The sequence below is a fragment of the Trematomus bernacchii genome, unplaced genomic scaffold (assembly GCF_902827165.1).
Source record: "Trematomus bernacchii unplaced genomic scaffold, fTreBer1.1, whole genome shotgun sequence".
In the NCBI taxonomy this organism is placed as follows: Eukaryota; Metazoa; Chordata; class Actinopteri; order Perciformes; family Nototheniidae; genus Trematomus; species Trematomus bernacchii.
The window spans coordinates 582,662-603,845 of NW_022987610.1; the positions used below are offsets into that span (position 1 = coordinate 582,662).

General features: G+C 41.3%; 1 protein-coding gene across 1 annotated transcript in view; it reads right to left on the bottom strand.

Moving 5' to 3' along the window:
* Window positions 1-21,184, bottom strand: part of slc2a15a (solute carrier family 2 member 15a) — a 197,886-nt gene that overhangs the window by 8,857 nt on the left and 167,845 nt on the right. The window contains exons 12-13 of the mRNA XM_034131972.1: window positions 2,000-2,110; window positions 1,079-1,180 (exon numbers count right to left, since the gene is read on the bottom strand). Of these exons, the coding sequence (XP_033987863.1) occupies window positions 1,079-1,180; window positions 2,000-2,110 (213 nt within the window). The remainder of the gene's footprint in view (window positions 1-1,078; window positions 1,181-1,999; window positions 2,111-21,184) is intronic.

Here is a 21,184-nt window from a genome sequence, read left to right on the forward strand (position 1 = left end):
GCTAGAGAAGTTTCAGTTACAAGATGTTAAAGCTCACCTATTATACTATATTTGAACAATATACTGTATCCACTTAGCCACAGCCGCCCTTGTAACTCTCTGATTGTAGAACCACGCCAAAAAAAAGCAGATAGCAACACCTATACAAACTGACAACAAATCTTTGCTGAGCCTAAAAATAATCATAAATGAATAACATAATGAAAATAAATATATTGCAATGCTCAAAACAGCAGCATCCAACAGTCTCTAATCCTTGGATATTACATGTCACTGCATGCATGCAACAACGGCTCGTTCGCGGGCGCGAGCCGGCTCCCGTCGTTCACTTAAAAGAGCCGGCTCTTTGAGCCGTCTCGTTTGCGACCGACACATCACTAATCCGCATGCAAGCAGTGAGCTCTGAAGAGAAGGCTGTCTACCAGCAGAAACTCAGCTAAACGCTGCCGTGATTAAACGCCATATTATGTTCCAAACCACATCAAGGATTATTTCTGAAACAGTATGGAGCTCTAACACTTTCTCTCTCGCGGGTTTACCCCAAGGTGAGTACCTTTTATATCCTGCTTCTTTACACATATTCTCTCCAGTACAGCGTTAGCTCTGAGTGTTAGCGATGCTTGCTAATGTAAACACAGACCATATTACTTCCAAAACACGTCACGCATTGTTTGTGATACAGCGACATTTCTGATAGGGCTGTGGGCGTAGAGCCAGCCCACATTTTAGTAATGACCGCAGCAGATCTGGATCAGCTCCGTTGTATCCCCATTTTTTAGCAATGTGGGTAATGAGGAAAAAAGAGAGGGTTGTATTTTCGGACACTGTGAGTCTCCTTACACACCGGGGACACATATTTATGTATAAAAGACATCAAAAAGTGCATTTTGCATGACACACACACACACACACACACACACACACACACACACACACACACACACACACACACACACACACACACACACACACACACACACACACACACACACACACACACACACACACACACACACACACACACACACACACACACACACACACACACACACACACACACACACACACACACACACACCTGTAAAATGAGTGATACTGTGATTCCAGCGCTGCAGATGCCCATCATGGCGAACCCCCCGATCATTAGAGGCCTCCTGCCCAGCCTCTCTATGGAGAAACACTGCAGGAGGACAGAGCTCGTGTCAGGCACGGTTAAATGAACACACACAAGATTTGAGGATTCAGGTGTACGTGCTGAAGGAAGCCTATTCTTGACTATCCATCCACACAGCACATGTGTACTCTGTGTCTCTATAGCGCAGTTTGCCAGATGCAGTCAGTGAGACCGGGTTTCAGTTTTGGTACATAGCATGCATGGTACGTAACCTGCTGAGCAGAAAGCTCTTCCCACTCAAACATAGGCAATCATGGAAATATGATGTGCATTGGGTGTTCCTCATTTACATTTCCGAGCAGTGTAAAATGCAGGTGATAAAATGAGGTGGAGATGAACAAAAACTGGAGACTTTAGTGTCTGACATTTATTTAAGGTGCTTTGATTTTGAAGGTGTCTGCCATTTGTGCAATGGCAGACAGAAGTGTCACAAGTTCAACAGTGACTGATCTTTATAAAAAACAACCATGTGTGTGTGTGTCTGGCTTTCAATAGCAGTCATCACAGTCACTGCAACTGACTCTTCGTAATCAAGACTTACATCCAGGTCATTACTCCTCCCATTTATACACATTTTTAAATGGTCATTTTTACATTGTTGTTTGTGTTAAGGTTTAACAACTTAGGACAGAACCAGGCTGGCTGTTTTAACCTTCTCCCACTCTTTATGCTATCTAGGCTAACCACATTCTGACACCAGCTCGGTAACACAGACACAAGATTCTCATATATTGTCTGATCTTATCTCAAACAAATAAATTAAAAAACAAAGGTCTACATGGCACAAATATGCAGACACCGCTCCAGAATAAATGCACCTCTTACCCCAATGAGTCCCGCGATGATTTCTATAATTCCAGTTCCTGCTGTGGTATACTGGATCTCTGGTTCTGGGATACCTGCATTCTCAAAGATGTCATTGGTATAGAACCAGATCTGTGACGGAAAATAAGTACACAAAGATAAGTGAGGGGAAAACCATTTGATGCTGTTATTTAAAGTGGACCTATCATGCTATATTTGACAAATATTTTGTTCACACTAGGGATGGGAATTTGACAGCAAATGTATATTCGAATATTCGACCCCCCAAAAAACGGTTAACCGGTTAACCGAAATGTACATATCCCATAAAAAAAAAAATTGGGTAAAAAAAAAATGTCTAACATTTTTTTCAATAACTTTTGGAAATAAATAAATACATGTTCAAATAAGTATAGAAACCAAGTCGAATTTGTCAAATGTATTGAACTGGTGATCACAGTTTGACAGCTATAGGCCTACAGCTTTCATGTGCGGAGGCGATTCACAATCAGGCCAGCTGTAGAGAAGACCCTCTCAGCTGGAACGGAGGTTGCGGGTATAGCAAGGTATATGTATATATATGTTTAATTTGGCATAGTTTGTACTATACACCACACTCACTAACCTGGTCGAAATCTTTCCACACATTACTCCTTTTTGACGCCATGTCTGTTGTGTAGGACTCTTCTTAGAGTGTAAATAATTACCGGACTATGACTGGTAAAATATGTAGAATACCGGCAAAACTAAATGTCTCCTGTCAAAATGTCTATGTACTTTGCCGCCACACACGGTTGCCAAGCAGCGCTTATTGTTGTTTAGGCTGGCCACTCATGTGTCGCGAGTGTTGACAGGGGGCGGGGGAGCACGCTCATGAACTGTTAGCGCCGGAACCTCCCAACGGCTGTGGAGCGCATTTGCGCCGCATTTGCGCATAAGATGAGGTTTTAGTCTGCGTGATTTGCGTGTAGGCAGGGGCAGCAGCCATATCATTAGCTAGAACTAGCTAGATCTGATGGATTTGGACATAAACGCGAGTGAAGTACCAGACGCGCAAGAGAGAGAGATCAGCACCTGCAGCTCTGCCCGCTGTGAGGGACCGGTGAGCGGAGCAAAACACACCTTTAGACGTCACCTAACACATTTAGCTATGGCACTGTCGTATACATTGAATTATTCAATTTGATAATATGTAATCAACTTAGGCATCCCTCCCAAAAAAAAAAAAAAAAAAAAGATATTCACAACTCATATTCGAATACCTGAATAATTATTCGAACACCTGAATAATTTCGAATATTCTAATATTCGATTAATCGTTCCCATCCCTAGTTCACACCAAGTACTTTTCCCACAATAGTTCATGAGAGCTCAAAATGAGTTCCTGGGGGTGGATTAGGCAAATGAGCCGCTGACGTCACTTCTTCTTCTTCTGCTTTGGGTTTACTGGTAGGCCGCAAACAACTTCACGGCGAGTACAGTAGGTGGCGGTATGCACCTTAAAGTTGCAATCCGCCAAAAAACCGAGAGAAGAAGAAGAAGAAAAAAAACTTCCGCTTCCGCTGTATGCTTCTGTTTACCTTCCGACCTCAGACACGGTATGGAGTTGACGTTTTGGTGGTCGTGTTATACAGCTTCGTAACTGAGTTATTTAAGCCAATAACTCAGCCACAAATACAAATACAGATTGACCATTCAAATGCAATAGAAATGCTGAGTCGGAGGCGAAGGCGGTTAAGAAGCCTTAACAAAAGGATTGGACGACGAAAAGCACACGCTATGGACATGTTTCGCCGTAGGACAGCTGAGCATGATGATCGTTATCACGCCCAAAGAACAGCAATGGTACGTTCATTAAATCACATTAATACTATCTAATGTTGGATTTATGGAGTTATGTAGGGCTAATTTGTGTCTTTGTATGTGTTCCAGATATGCGAATACTACGGAACGAGTCGTGTCCCGCGCTCTCTCTGGGTGAACAATAGAACATCGCCCTGGTGGGAGAAGGTGGTGCCAACGTACACCAATGTGCAGTGGATCAAAGATTTCCGAATGTCCAAGGGCTCTTTTCAACTCCTCTGTATTCGCCTGGAAGCAACGTTGGGGAGACGCAACACCAACAACCGGGAGTGTGTACCCGTGCCTAAAAAAATCGCCGCGGGGCAAGACACGCACACAGCCCTTATGAGGCATCTGAACAGCATGGAAATTGTAAATTGACAATAAAGCTGATCTTTTGTACAGTGCATTTGGTTCTCTGTTTTATTTACCACAGTCAACAGACACAATTACAATAGTGCAGACCAGTGGCGGCTGGTGGAAAATATTTTAGGTGGGGCTGTGGAAATGGTGATCAAACAATACTAGAGGGGTCCGGGGGGATGCTCCCCCGGTAATTTTTTTTGAGAAAAGACCCCTTAAATCATGACTTCTGGTGATGTTAGAGGGGGGGAGAAGGACAATTTGAGGCTTAAAATTATGAGAAGACTGATCAATACCTCCATAACTTCAGTGTGGTTAGCTATGAATCTTCCAAAACTTCCAAACACCTTGTCCTGGACATAGTTTCTACAGCATAAACTGTGCAACAGTACAGTAGGCCCACACAAACTGCAGAACACCGGGGCTTTGGGAATACTGATTTAATTCCCATTTAACCTGTTAAGGGGCTTTTTTCCCCCATTTTTTTTCTCACGAAACTGTGTCTCAGGGCTTCTTAAAATGTAATAAACTATTCATGTGTCCTACTCAGAGGAAACGCATCTAACTGATGATATGAACCATGTTTACCGAAACAAAACACAAGTCTCACAAGAAGCGTCTAAATGAGCCCTGAGCGAAAAAATGCTAACGCACTCTAGGTATAAATCAATCGATATACTTATCGGATATGCACAAACAAGTTTACAAGCTGAGATTCCACATATTCTAGAAATATAAGTATCATCACTGAGCGTTCAGAACTCGCGACAGGGGAAGCAAATACAGACATCACACGATGTAGCTTTAGGTAGCAAAACATGGAGATATGCTCACCTTTTGCAGAATAACAATTCTGATCAAAAACGAGAAAAACGCAGCTGAAGGTTAATCCATAGGTTAATCCAATGTGTCTGTCACTTTGAAAAATGATTGATGATCCATAATTCCATTTTTATGTCAAAAACTTAGTTTTCATTAGCTGTAGCTTCCAGAGTGTATGACAGCTTCCTGTTTTGTCTCCTTGGATACGAGTCCAAACAACTCACAGACTGCACCGGGCGCTCACGTAGGAGCCCTGTGACCATCATATTTGACGACGCTGATTGGCTGAAATTATGTTTTCGCGGCATAGTTTACACGTTACAGATAGCAACAGTCAGCTGCTAGTGGCTGCTGCTGCACTGGTTGAGGGCTCCTCTCTTAGCGCCCAGACGAGAGAAGGTACACGGGCAAGGCCAGGCAGGAAACATGTGACTTATCAGTAACTTTAGACATCGTAACACAATTTTAAACGAGATTTTATTGTAGATTATACATTTTACTGATACCAATTATATAATATTTACCTTGTTCATTAAAAATAAAAATAAAAAAAAATATTTTTTTTTAAATATATTTTTTGTTTTTATTTTTATTTTTATTTTTTAATATGGGAAGAGGTGGGGCGGCGCCCCTAGCGCCCCTATGGACCGGCCGCCACTGGTGCAGACACACCTTAGTGCAAAGATAAAATGTCAGTATCAAAACAGTACTCATACTGTATATTTGTATATTAATGAGTATATTATTATGTTAAATGTGTGTTAAAGACAATGGGATGAGGTTGAAAGCTCTTTAAAAAGCTTTTGTATACCATCTTTACTGTGATAAATACATACATGTTAAGCATACACACCTGAAGAACTACGTTACACACACACACACACACACACACACACACACACACACACACACACACACACACACACACACACACACACACACAGGTTAGTCTGTGTACCGCTGCACTACTGCTGGTTTAAACAAAGACAGTCATGATGCTAGTGCCGTGCAGCAGATCATCTTCACTGTGTGTTGTCGCCCAGAATCGCACCATACAGGTGAAAAAAGACAACACACCACATGTCTGTATCTCTTTCTCTATGAGGGTTAGGATAACAATGAAAGTTAAGACTGGCAGGCTGGTTGTGGTATGTCAAAACTCAAATGATGTGGCAGATGTGTTTTAGAGGTCCATAATAATCTAAATGAATAAAACTGTGATTATGGAAAAAAGTATTGCACAGTAAATAGGCTCAGCAGTTAACACACCTTTATTATATATCCTCCTGAGAGGAACTCAGTACACTAACTCCTAAGATGTTCCCTTACTATAATTAATTAAAATATTGAACTCACAACACTGGTAATTACAAACTTAACCATTTCTCTTTCTATAAATAGTGCTTGTGTTGAAATACAATGAAATGATCTTTTTCAAAGCCACATATTTGGGGTGGGACACAATAAATAAAGCTTCGCCAGTTTATAACCGATGAAAACATGATGGTATCAGAATAATCACTTACATGTGATGTATAGGATGCTACACAGGTCACTGTAAAGATAAAGTGTCAGAGGAGAAATAAGCAAGATACATTATCTGTTTAATCGCCATATAGGTTCTCTTTTATTTATCAGCAGCAGATCAATAAGTGTCAGTAGTATCAAAACAATATAATAACAGTGGCAATATATATATATATATATATATATATAAATAATAACAATAGGTAGGCTCAGCAGCAGACACACCTTAGTGCAAAGTTAGGTGTCAGTATTAATAACAGTGGCATATATATATAATCACAATAATACAAAATTAACTGTCCCAGGTGTAGGCAATTTGGGGTGAAGTGTCTTGCCCAGGGACACAACGACATCCTGACTGCAGTGGGCTGGCACGCCGCCGAGTCAGCATGGCGCAGCATGGCGCAGCATCAGCATGGCGCAGCATCACCATGAGCAGCTGGTCGTCCGATTCCTGGGCCTTGTGTGAATGCAGCAGCCGTTCGTCGTGCATCTCCTTGGCACGCAGGTCCTCATTCTCCTTGCTGACCATGGCACGGCAGTCCATCGCCATGATGGTGTCAAGAAAGCTGTCATCCCGTGCCCGCTTTCCTAAGGAGAAATAAGCAAGATACAAGATCAGTTTAATCGCCTGGTAGGTTGTCAACAGAGACAACATTGGACATGGTGCAGGCAGGGACAGTGTACAAAATGCAGGTGTAAAGTAGAAGATAAGATAGCATCAAATAGCTGACGCTCAAAGTGCCCTTATTTATTGTTTTATATTTGTTTAGAGTGCTTAATGTACGCTTGAACTTTGTCCAAAAATGATACGTTTTCTTACCAGCAGTCATGTGACCTCTAGCCCTGATGTTTATGAGAGTGAAAAGGGCGCTAAAAGTGTAAACGATGTATTTTCACGGTGTTTCATAATTGTACCAAGAAGGAAATAAACGTGATTAGTGGAGATCAGTTCGATGCGTAACGTTCTTTCAAGACCAGAGTAGTTACAGTGTGTTTGCACGTACTTTTGCGCTTGAATGGTTGAAAAGGAAACGAGAAAGTGCTGCTGTTGTGATCCGGAGGGGAAAGCTCACTTGTTTCCAATCCAGAGAGTTGTCCTGCCTCGCCTGAAACACATGATTAGTGCCATGAGTTAGTGAAGCAAATTACAGAAAACATTACACACTTATTCACAACTCAAAAACGTTTTCATAGCGGCCGAGAATGATGTTATTAGCCATGCTAGGCTGAACTGGCTAGCAGTGTTAGCCAGTTCTGGCTAGCATGGCTAGCTCGATCTACTGAGCAAATTAAAGTACATCTGAGACCAGTATTGTGCAGATTAAAACAGTGCAGTGCATGTAGTTTATTTTACCTTCGTAGTAGTCGTCGTTGGACAATTCACAGGCCACTGAATCCGCCGTTACACCACAAGTGCCGGAGAATGAGGGTCTGTCGCCGAGCAGAGCATCCAATCGATCATACCATTTACGGGTCTTCCGGCCGTTACCACTCTTGTTATTATGGTCTTTTATTTGTTTGTAGTCCTGCTTTAGTTTCTTTATTTTGTCCCGGCATGAGTGTGCGCTGTGGAAGATTCCCATGTCGGCTAACTTTACCGAACAACGCTGATACATTTTGCAGTTGGAAACTGCCTTCAGTAGAAGCTGCTGGATCCCATCCTCCGAGTAAATCGCCAGACGTGCCGACACATCCTCATCACTCCACCGCTCCGATGATTTTCGTATTCTTATTGTTGCCATAATAACTGCTTTCACAAAAGTACTCTCGTTGGTGCGCTGGGCTAATAATGCCAGCAAATACAATGGCCGCTCCAAAAAAAAATTCAGAGTTAAACGGGGCGTGGTTTGCATTCCGCACAGCCAATCAGACGTATGAACTATTTTCTCCCACGACAGTCCCTGCTCTCTAGCAGGGACTGAAAAGCGGGTCAGATGAACTAATTTGAACTACTTTAGTTCCTGGGGCTTTTTGGTGTGAACGCAAATATATCGTAGTTCTGATGAACTATTGTGGGAAAAGTACTCCGGTGTGAACGCGCCTATTGTTACGTGCCGCAGTTGGTGCTTGTGTGTGTGTGCTTTTGTGTGTGTGTCTCTCTCTCTCCCTGATTGTCTCCAGGTGCAGCTCCTTAAAGGACCTGAGGAAGGCTGCAGTGGTCTCTCTCCTTCTCCTCTGGCTGCATGTGTGCAGCATGTCTCTGTCTCTGTGTGAGGCCTGTGTTCTTGTGAATTGTTAGGAGATGTGCTCCAGTTTACCTTTTGTGTATTGTTTATTTTAGTTTGCTTTGCAAGTTGGCTGGTGAGCCCTTTTTCTTTTGTCCATTAAAACCTCACTTTGTGGCTTCAGTAGACAGTTTCCTCTCCTCTTTCTCTCGCCCGGTTATTTTGGTGTTTTGTTACTTCTCTTTGTACCCCTAGTTTAGGAGGGAACGTAACAGCCATACCTATATAAAACTTGTCTCTGACGTTTTTTTTTCTAAATATCAAAAAGATCATGCATTTTAGCCATGCCTCATTTCGCTCTATTTGCTCTTTTCCAGCCCTGTTTTTGCAAGGGCTGATTCTGTAACGTAGCTTTAATGCAAATGAGCTGCAGCTGACCACGCCCCCCTGCAGGAGCTGCTGGGCTCTCAGAAGAGGGGGAGGAAAAGAGAGGCTCCGTCCTCTGTGTTTTATTCTTATATGATTATATAGAGTCGTTATTCATTTGTTTTAAAGCTCAATAAATAATAAAGAAGACCTTTGACCGGCACTTTTCTAGTTTTTTAAACTTTAACGGACATGTTGACCGGCGAAAAACTGAAACTTTCAGTGGGTGTAAAGCCAGCCTAAATTTCGGATATTACGTCATATCGGACGCAAATCTGGATCAGCTCCGTTGTAGCCCCGTTTTTAGAGATTTGGGTACGGTGGAAAAAAGAGAGGGTTTTATTTTCTGACACACCGGGGACACATATTTATGTATAAAAGACATAAAAAAGTGCATTTTGCATGATAGGTCCCCTTTAATAAAGCACAGAAGCTGTATACGTTTTATTTTGTTTTTTTAATATTTTAAATAAACAAATCCAAAATGAAAACCTAAATGCAAAACAAGTAACATAAAATGAATTATAGATACAATACAAATAAGGTGACAAATTAGAGTAGACAACAAATTATAATATAATCTAAATAAAGTAAACCACAGTATAAATAGCCTAATATACAGTATAATTGATGCTGCTGCAGTGCCCCGACCAAGTATTGAGTACATAAATGAAAAAAATGTCAGAAGGTCGAAATATCTGTATTATAAATCCTGTTTTGATTGTTCTTATCTAATATTATACTATTTTGAGATACAGGATTAGTGATTTTCATGATCTGTAAACTGCAATCATCACAATTAAAACAAAAAAGGCTTGAAATATTTCACTTTATGCATAATGAATCCAGAATATATGAATGTTTCATTTTTTAAATTAAATTACAGAAAATAAGTTCTGTGATATAGTAATTATTTTAGATCCACCTGTAGATTCAGCTTTAGCATCTAACCAAAGAAGCAGTTAAGTGCAGTGTAATATAGCATATTAAAGAGAAAGGCTAAGGTATGGAATTTAAGGTGGGAGTAATTGACATTAACTTTAAATATAACTATTGATTAGCAAACAAACGACCTTGCTACCGTCTAAAAGTAAGCTAGCAAGTTAACACTCCATCAACGGTAACTATAATTCAATTGACTATTGATTAATCATCACATTAACGTTACTGTACCTTTGTCTTTCTCCCGTTATTCCTCCTCCTCTTTTCTTTTCGTTCTTCCCTGGGCACCAGATATCTTTGTTCGTTTCAACATGGTGATGGCTAATTATCGTCAGGTAGTTAGCGTCTTTTTTCCCCCTGAGTCACGCAGGAGAAGTGTCGGTTCAGAACATTCGCCATAGTTTATGGGCGCTGTATGCTATGGAGGCGTAGTTCTGTTAAGATAAGATAGTAAGATGTACTTTATTGATCCCAAATTGGGAAATTGTTTAGTTATTAAATATCATTAATAGGAGACTTCCGGTGAGGCACGGGGCTGATAACAGCAAGATACTGAGCACTGACCAAAATCCCCCTTTTTTTCATATTCATTGCAACTCATAGACAGTAATAACACACATTTGATTTAAAGTGGACCTATCATGCTATATTTAAATGATATATTGTAGGGCCATACCTATATAAGGTATATTTATACATTTCTGTTTTCAAAATACCAAACAGATCATGCATTTTAGCCATGCCTCATTTCGCTCTATGTGCTGTTTGCTGTCTACGGGTCTGATTCTGCTGACCACGCCCCCCTGCAGAAGAGGTGAGTCGTGCGCTGATCAGCTGCTGGGCTGTCAGAAGAGGGGGAGAAAAAGAGATCTCCGTCCTCCTGTTTTATTATATAGAGTCGTTATTCATTTGTTTTAAAGCTCAATAAATAACAAAGAAGACCTTTGACCGGCACTTTTCTAATTTTGTCCGGAAGATTTCAACTTTAACGGACATCTTGACCGGCGAAAGAAACTGAAACTCTGCCGCACGGTCCCCTCGTTCCTTGGAAGAGGCGGAGAGGTGGGTGTGCAGGTGGGTGTGTCATCTGCTGGTGGACTAACCGGAGAGAATTACAGTGCTTGCCTCGACGGGGAGGGATAGAGCGGCGAAGTCCCTCCCCTTCCGGTGGACCTCCATGGGACCTTATTTCGGAAAAATTATGTATTGAAGTCAATGGAGAGAGAAAGATTATCTTTCGATCCCGTTTGAATTGTGCCACGAATTACACATATGATGTTTGTCAATTTAAAAGATAATTTTGCAAGTCAAAAAAAAAAATGTGTTGTAAAACTGTGAAGTAACACATTTGTTTGTGTGAAACGCTCAATGAACTACATCTCTGGTCTCACAGAATAACACACGTCACCAAGATGGCCGTCACTCCTGTCTTGTCAACAAAACGATTGACTACCCTCACTATCACCACAATGAAACAGGTCCTGAAGAAAGTCACGCAAAGCTGCCTGCCTGCCTTCCTTTGATTCTCTCTGAACTGCCTGGTCTTTTTAATGTTTAATGTCAACCATTTGTGCAGATAGCATGAAGTAGAGAAGATCGCTAGCGTTAGCGTTAGCATTTCTCCCCCGGGCTTAAATTGTGTATTATAGAATGATCACACCTCTTCAAAGGGTTCACGAAATATGACTACTACTCTTACTGTTTAACATGTTGGGTTACTTAATGTTACTTCATGTTAAGGCTAATACAAATGACAAGGCTGTAATGCTAACTAACGTGCTAGCTACTAGCTAGCTTGATCCAGACACTCCCGGTCCTTTCATCAGACGGGAAGCGAAAGAACGAGCAAGACCCATTGCTGGTATGAACAACCTGGTACTAAGCACACAGGCATCTTGTTAAAGTTATCTTATCTTAGCCATCGCCATATAGATAGATTCTATCTATATGGCGCTGATCTTAGCTATCTCTTAGTGGAGGAAAACAATTGTGACATCACTTACTTAAACTCTGGGATTTGTAGTCTTTCTAGTTGCGTATTTTTCATAGTCTTATATTTCAACAGTTTTACGACAAACTGTGACTTTTTTGACATGGAAATTATTTTTTAAGATTGACAAACATCATATGTGTAATTCATGGCACAATTCAAACGGGATCGAAAGATAAGTTTTCTCTCTCCATTGACTTCAATACATTATTTTTCCGAAATAAGGTCCCATGGGGCGGAAGTAGATGGGCGTGACTTCGCCACTCTATTGCATTGAATTAAAGCAGCGGGAGCAAACGCTTGCCTCGGGGAGGGAGAAAAAAAGCCACAGCGGAGAATAAACAGAAGGGTAACCATGGTAACTATGGGCGGGAAGTCTTCTTTGCTGCTTTTGTGGCAGACTACAGCGCCACTTACAGGCCTGGCATATGTACTACAGCGTCTCCAGCGCTTTCGAGCGGCAATGGCCGGCCGTGGCCCAACCCCACATTCCCCTGATAGGTGGAGAGTTGGCCCAATAGCCGTAGCGAAATCTGGATCAGTTTTTATCAGATCTGTTGCAGCCCCGTTTTTAGAGATTTGGGTATGGAGGAAAATAGAGAGGGTTGTGTTTTCTGACACTTGGTGAGTTCCCTGGAACACCGGGGACACATATATTCATGTATAAAAGATGTACAAAAGTGCATTTTGCATGATAGGTACCCTTTAAATGAAACAATTTCATCTGTTCATTCACAACGTATTATGAATTAAACATTCACAAACTTATAATTATAAGTGCACCGTTTTGAAATGCCGCTCTAAATTACACTTCTTCGGTAAAGCCACGCTCGCATTGCAGATGAGACAGATGGACTTTGAATTGGAATAAACAAAAAAATAATCATCCTCCCACTCGGAGTGAAAATTATATATTTTGGGCTTTTTTGCTTCTGCCATAATTGCGGCCTTGTGTGTGTGCGGACTGTCACTCCTGTTGACACGGGGTGTTTCTCAATGTCGAGTAAAGCTGTTCCAGAGCCACTATTTCAAGCATACTACGTCATCGAGTGCCGCCGAAGTACTGTTCCAATGTCCAGCATACTTGGAATTCTACCGAGCCCGGCGTACTTCGTAGCGAGAAATTTCGAGGCTGCACATGTGTAGACGCCGCGGTCTTAAAATTCCCACAATGCTTTGCGCACGGACCAATTTCCCCAAATCTGTGGTGGAAAATGTAAGGCGGGGCTTCTCATATGACGCACACCTGCACACTTGCTCGCCTGTTCCACTCTTCGTTTTCCTAATGCCAGGAAGTGTTCTTGCTTCGCTTCTGAAGCAAGTGACTCGGAAGACATGTGCTACCAAGCAAGCGTACTCGACATTGAGAAACACCCACGGACAACGTCAGCTAACTAGTGCGCACTGCCCACCAGCCACGCCCCGACACATAGGGTCACGCCAATCACAAAGCTTTGATGCGTTCAAGTGCATTATTCTGGCACAGGAAGATTATGGTATAGGACATTAACGATAAAAGAGAACATTGTTGTTCTATTTTTAGACACATCTCGCGATCGACTGGGAATCTCCCCGCGATCGACTCGACTGGTTGGGCACCCCTGCGCACCTCCAACAGGATACTGGCAAAAACTAGATTCTTTACTACAATGCTATATTTGGAATGGTAAACGACCCAGTATAAAATTGTCAGCTCTTCAATATAAAAAATCAGATGGGGGGATTGGCATGCCCACATTTTAAACTATATCATTGGGCATTCATATTAAGATTAAGATCTGTTGGGTGGATGAGGATAAAATGTCATATTGGAAGAATATGGAACAAGACTTAATAGCGCCGATAAGATTAAAGTGGACCTATCATGCTATATTTGAATAATATAGTGTAGGACCATACCTATATAAGGCATATTTATACTTTTTTTTTTTTCAAAAATACCAAACAGATCATGCATTTTAGCCATGCCTCATTTTGCTCAATTTGACCATTTCTAGCTCTGGGCAGATTCAGTGAGAACAGCACCATCTACTGGCCTGGCATATGTACTACAGCGTCTCCAGCGCTTTCGAACGGCAATGGCCGTGGCTGTCTCCTCCTGATTGGTGGAGTTGGCCCAATAGCCGTAGCGCCACCGTCCTGACGTCAGGACAGTGTTCAAATCTGGATCAGTTTTTATCAGATCCGTTGCAGCCCCTTTTTTAGAGATTTGGGTATGGAGGAAAATAGAGAGGGTTGTGTTTTCTGACACTTGGTGAGTTCCCTGGAACACCGGGGACACATATTCATGTATAAAAGACGTACAAAAGTGCATTTTGCATGATAGGTCCCCTTTAAGAGACTTTCTCCTTTTAGGTATATCAACCAAAAAATGTGGTTTACTGCATGGTCCAATTTTAACTTATATGATTAAAGTGTTCAGAGCAGCAGGGAAATTCCTAAACTTTAAGAGTGTGTGGTGTAGGTAATCTCCATTATGGAACAATCATAACCTATTGACTGGGGGCAAACCATTTAACAACAAAGCTTGGGAGGATAAAGGTATTACAACTCTTCAGGACATTAATGGGGGAAATTGTATTCTTGGCTTTCAAAAACTGATCTCTCAATATAATATTGATCAACACTCTCTCTTCTTTTACTTTAGAATAAGGTCTGCCTGTAAAGCCTATGGGGTCCCCTGGGGGTCAGATTTGAAAGAACATCCTATTCTGAGGTGGGTGCAGAGTGCTCCCAAACAAATAGTTTTGTTTATCTATAACAATCTTAATTCCCAGAAATATATGCCTACATCAGGCATGAGAGCATGGGATAGGGAAATATCCACTTTAGGACAAGAATTGGATTGGGATGCAATTTGGGTTAATGTTACGGGTGCTTAAAAAAAACCAAACCATCAGTATATACATCTGAAATTCTGTCATAGAGCATATCTAACACCAATAATTAGACACATAATGGGATTGGTACCTGAACCTAGAGCAGGCATGGGCAAACTAAGGCCCGCGGGCCATATACGGCCCATTGGGCTTTTGAATCCGGCCCGCCGAATATTGGTACAAAATTGTCCAAATTATAGTAAAGACCGCATTCATTTTGCCTTTTTCCTGCAATACCCGGCATTTCAGTTGATCCCATTAGATGGCGCACTCTAGACACAATTGACCTTTGCTGGAGTCTGGTCTAATCTCTCAGCTGGCCCCACTCGGCAACCCGGCAAGAGCCAAGAACCAAATACGTCACGCTTACATTGGAGGGGGTCGAGATTAACCTGAGCAATAACAGTTCATGGCGAGTACGGCGAATACAAGTTGTAACAAGCAGTAGCACTGAGCAAAGTGACTAGAACACGACCACACACTTATAAAAAACACTTATATAAAGTCAGGCCACACTAACCGGGCTTAGTGTGATTCTGTTTATTTGACCTTACTTTAATAACCATCCGTTCACTGTTATTGACCATTGTGAAGAAGCAGACGTTTTCCTTTTGTTTTGTATTATTGCAGCTATCGGATGGAATCAATACATGGGCTACATGTGGCCATCACAAGTAAAATCATAACGAAAACTACGCCGGTAAAATATGCGTGTAGAAAACGGCTTATGCCACAATATGATAGCAACAAGTAGTCAAGATAGTCTGATTAGCTTCGGTTGCTATGCTAAGATCATCTGTAGAATGCCAGATAAACTTTCATCACAGCGTTGTGATACCAAACAGCTTTCAGACTAAAACACATTCACTTATGGGGATGGGGGATATTTATCAGCTGCTTGTGTGACAGTCAGACAGTGAAAACTTTACAGCGGCCGCTGCCGTGAGTTAACGGGAGAATAAACTCCGGTAGACGAGCAGCACTGCAGCAGGCAGTAATGCAGCTGAACCACATTAATAAACAATGAACCACGGCACTCTGGAGAAAGGTATAAGGTTGGAGAAGTAGTTCTTTAATTTAATCTGGCTTCGTATGATTAAAAACTACCAGACGCAGTCCTCTATTGATGTTGTCGTGAGCGGTGTTGCGGAGAAAATCAGCTACGTAAAACGCTGTGTGGGTCATAAGAAGGCACGTAAACGGTTACGTCATGATGCAAACGATGACGCAATTACGCAATAATTCACCTTTGAACCTAATTCACCTTTGAACCTGCATCTGTAACACTGAGTGGACCAAAGAATAGAAAAGTCGACATTGAGTGCCGACAGGAGTGGACAGCTAAATATTTTTTCACCGATCTGCTACTGGCCCGGCCCGTCTGTCAAATTTTAAAACTCATAGTGGCCCCCGAGCCAAAAAGTTTGCCCACCCCTGCCCTAGAGGGATGGGATTGAATTAATCCAAAATGTTGTGCAACCTGAATTGTCTTCTGTACTGTGTTGTAAATTGAAGATGTTGCAATAAAAAATATATATATATCATTAATAGTATGATTTCTTTTTTTTCTTCCTCCCAATTTCCGGCGCGCCCCATGGATGGATGCGCCCTTAGCATTCGCCTATACTGCCTATGCCAAGGGCCAGCCCTGCACACACACACAAATGATGAAATAATGAAACGCTTTGCTTACAAAACGTACTGTCCTTCACAGCTGATAGGACTTCTGACTGCATCTTGCATGGTTTCTTAGCTATCTGGTTGACAAAATCTCACCAAAGGCAAACATGGTGTTTTGATGTTGCAGTGACTAAGAGAGGAAGTCAATAGGTTCATCCCGTTTGCTTATTTCACCTCCTCCTTTCCCTCGCTCGCGTCTTACGGCCCGTCCACACAGCAGCGTGCATTGAAGCTTGCCGGCGGGGGTGGCTGAAACTCGACCAACAACCAATCACATGAATCTCCCGCCCCGGACACACAAGCACGCGGTTTGATTGGCTAGAGCTTGTACTGGCATATGATTCGATTGGCTGACGCTTCCGCCGAAGCTTCAAAAGTTGAACATTGCTCAACTTTCGTCGCGAGCAACGCGGGCAAATCTACGCTTCGCTCCCACAATGCAGTTTGGCGAAGCGTGACGTCACCCCATTCAAAGTGAATGGGCAGAAACGTTGAAGCTTCAACGCACGCCGCTGTGTGGACGGGCCGAGCTAAGATGCGAGGAAGAGACGCGAGGAACAGACGCGAGGAACAGACGCGAGGAACAGACTTGAGGACAGAGGAGTCCTCAGGTATGAGTTGGGATGTCCTCGCTCCCTAAACGACGCCTTTACTGCTGCACAGTCTATCACCTGTCACTGGACTTCACTCCACATAAATCCCTTCAAACCTGGGATTTAGTTTCACACTTTCTTTTTTTCCACTTAGATTTTATTGAGTTTTTTCAGACTAACGACACATAAACAAGCACAGTACATTACAATAAATAGTTGCCAGACAGCGAGTATTCTACAGTTTGGAGGAAGTACATTTCTGTATGATGGACATGGACAGTGGTTTATCAATGTATGGTGTAATATTGTTCACAATTAAACAAGGTTCGGACATTCAGCATTTCCAACAGTAGGTGAGCAAGGAATATCTACAATCACACTTATTTCGAGATATATTTCAACCATTTAGATCATCGAACTGTGTACAGGTCATATTTAAGTCTTAACAAGAGTGTCAATCTCTCCATGTCATGAATGTCTTTAATGATCTGAATCCAATGATCTACTGAAGGAGATTCGACCTGTAACCACTTACGAGTAATAGCTTTTTTTGCCGCTACAGTAAATATTTTCAAAAGGTATTTATTACTCCCCGTCATTTCTTCTGGAAGGTCACCCAAGTAGAGAACTACAAAAGAGAAAGGGATCTGTAACTCTAGAATATGCTGCATGTTTCTCCAAATATCATCCCAAAATAGTTGTATCTTTGGACAAGACCAAAAAGTGTGGAGGTGACCTGCATCACTGCTCCCACAACTTCAACGGTGTCAGATATGATTTCATTTTGGGTGTAATGAAAAAACGAATAAGATTCTTCCAGTTAAATTCACGCCAATATTTAGAACATGTTGTGGAGGAACTTGTTACACACATGTTTTGCCAGTTATGGATGCTTATTGTCTCATTGAATTATTTTTCCCATCTTTCTTTGATGTAATTTGTTGAAACATCTCTGCTCTTAGCAATTCCTCTGTAAAGTTTTGAAATTATATCTTTTGGGCTGTCAGAGTATATATTTACAATTAAATCTATTATGTCATTACATTATGTATTCACATCATTTTGCATAATTTCTTTCATGAAATAATGCCATAATTGTAAATATCTAAAGAAATCCTGATTTTCCAGATTGTATTTTTCTTTTAAAGTTTGGAAACTTTTCAGTTTACCTTTCTCCAGTATTGTACAGTAGGCTGTAATACCACTGTTTATCCAGTACTTTAATCTGGATCATACTATTTGGCTTAAATTCAGAATCATACCCAATCCATCTAAGCTTTGTCAACTGCTTCTCCAAATTAAGCTTTTTTATGACTTCAAACCATGTGTGTAAGGTGAATAAAATTAATGGGTTCAGATGTTTCTGGCAAGTTTCCACAGCTTTGCGATCTCCAATCATTGTCTGTACTGGAACACCATTACACATTCCCTCTATTTCCTTCCATGTTGCATCATACCTATCATCACACCAAAGAACTACAGTTCTCAGTTGGGCAGAGAGGTAATAGTCTCTAAGATTAGGGAGAGACATACCCCCTCCTTCCTTACTGATGGTTAACCTACTATATCTAATCCTTGGCTTCTTTCCATTCCAAATAAAACGGGACATTTGTTTATCCCAATCATGGAATTGACTTAGTGGAACTTTAACCGGCAATGACATAAATAAATTAGGGCTGTCGATTAAAATATTTAATCGCGATTAATCGCATGATTGTCCATAGTTAATCGCGATTAATCGCAAATTAATCGCACATTTTTTATCTGTTCTAAATGTACCTTAGAGGGATATCTTTCAAGTTTTTAATACTCTTATCAACATATGAGTGGACAAATATGCTTTATATGTTTGTTTACAGACATTTGAGATAATAATGACAAATATTCTCATGAATATTAAACACAACAACCTCTGAACATTACAAATATTCGCCTCAATTCAACCTGGAACCTCTCTCATACAATAATACAGTGTGTGTGTGTTTGTGTGTGTGTGTGTATGAATGTAGAGACACTGTGATGGATCGTTGGAGCTATGTGCAGCTCAAGGCATATATGCTCGAATGGGAGCTGCCTGGACGCTGCAATCATGTTGCGCGTACTATCCGTGCTGAGTGTGCTGACTTTTCGTACAATGTCCCACTGTCTGGCTACCTGCATAAAGTCAAGTGCTCGGCGCAGTTGTCGGCGAAATGTCATTGAAACAGCTCCTTATATCCGTTAGCGCAGCTAGCTAGCACCAGATGCTAACAACAACATCAACACGCGCGAGTCGCGCCACACATACACACTCCCTCCCGGTCCTCCCGATGGCCAGTCCGGGCCTGCCAGTGAGCGTGGAAGTGTAGTCTGCCACAAGCGGGCGGCAGGAGCGGGGCTGTCAGCATCAGCTTGTAGATGGTATTTTAAACTCGATGCGCTCTGAAACTACGGGGCGGCCGAGGACAAAAAATACACATGCGTTAATCGCGTTAAAATAATTAGTGGCGTTAATTTTTTTTTGCGTTAACGCGTTATTAACGCGTTAACTTGACAGCCCTAAAATAAATACAACAGTCTTGGTAAAACTGACATTTCTATAATTTCAATTCGGTCACTGAAACTCAGTAATGGCGTTGACCACTTACTAAGATCCTCCTTAATTTTTTTGTTAACTATTTCATAGTTATTTTGGTATAAATCGTCAGGACAGTGTGTTAACCACACTCCCAGGTACTTTATCGCTTTTTGAGACCAGTCAATAGGGAGTCGCTGTTTAAGTTTAGGAAATGGGATGTAATTCAATGTTAAAATTTGGGTTTTTTGAATGTTGAGTTTATAGCCCGAATATGTGCCAAATATGTCAAGTAGATCTAAAAGGGAATGCAAGCAGACTTCTGGATCACCTAGGAAAAGTATTACGTCATCAGCGTACAGCGCCACCTTGTGTTCCCTACCATTTACGGCCCGTCCACACGGCGGCGTGCGTTTAAGCTTCAACGCTTCTGCCCATTCACTTTGAATGGGGTGACGTCAAACTTTGCCGAACTGCATTGTGGGAGCGTCGCTTCGCTTTGCTCGCGTTGCTCGCTTCAAAAGTTGAGCAATGTTCAACTTTTGAAGCTTCGACGGAAGCGTCAGCCAATCAAATCATATGCCAGTACAAGCTCTAGCCAATCAAACCGCGTGCTTGTGTGTCCGGGGCGGGAGATTCATGTGATTGGTTGTTGGTCGAGTTTCAGACACGCCGCCGTGTGGACGCTGCGTTAGTTTCACACTTTTATTGAGATGAGTTCATCCATCTCTTCTATCCATCTCTTTTATTATAGTTTTCAATGTATTATTTTTTCAGTCCTGTATTTGTTTTTCCAGGTATAAAATGTAATTTATATTACAATAATAATCATAACAATAATAATAATTGATGGATTAATTTCATTATGGTATTTGAGCTTGTTTCAGATAGACTTTCGTATTGGATGTTGTAATTTAATTTCTCCCACAGAAGAGAGACACAAATCACTTAAAGATTTGTTAGGTATGTTGTATATATTTATATCCTAAATGTTTGACGTTCTGTGGGTTTTATCCACACATGCATAAAAAAAAGGTATTTTATAATCAAAACATTATTATTGAATTTCTAAGTATATTTCACACACGTTAATGTTTTATAGAGTATGATCTCATTTATCCTTCACGAGATTTAGATATTTCACTCGTACTGAAGCATTTAAAACATTCAATGACTCTGATCTTCCTTTAACCTGTTAAGCCCCGAGCCTGTTTTCCAGGTCTCAGGCTCGAAAATGCCATTCCGTTATTACTATAACTTCACTTCTAAAAGGGGTAAATGAATAATCTTTTTTCTCAAAGCAATGATAAACCTGTGAGTTGGATGTAGAAAAGTCAGAATCAATATAGAATTTTTTTATTTTAAAGTAAATTCAGATTGAACATAGTAAAAAAATGTAAATGATAGTGTCCGTCCAAAA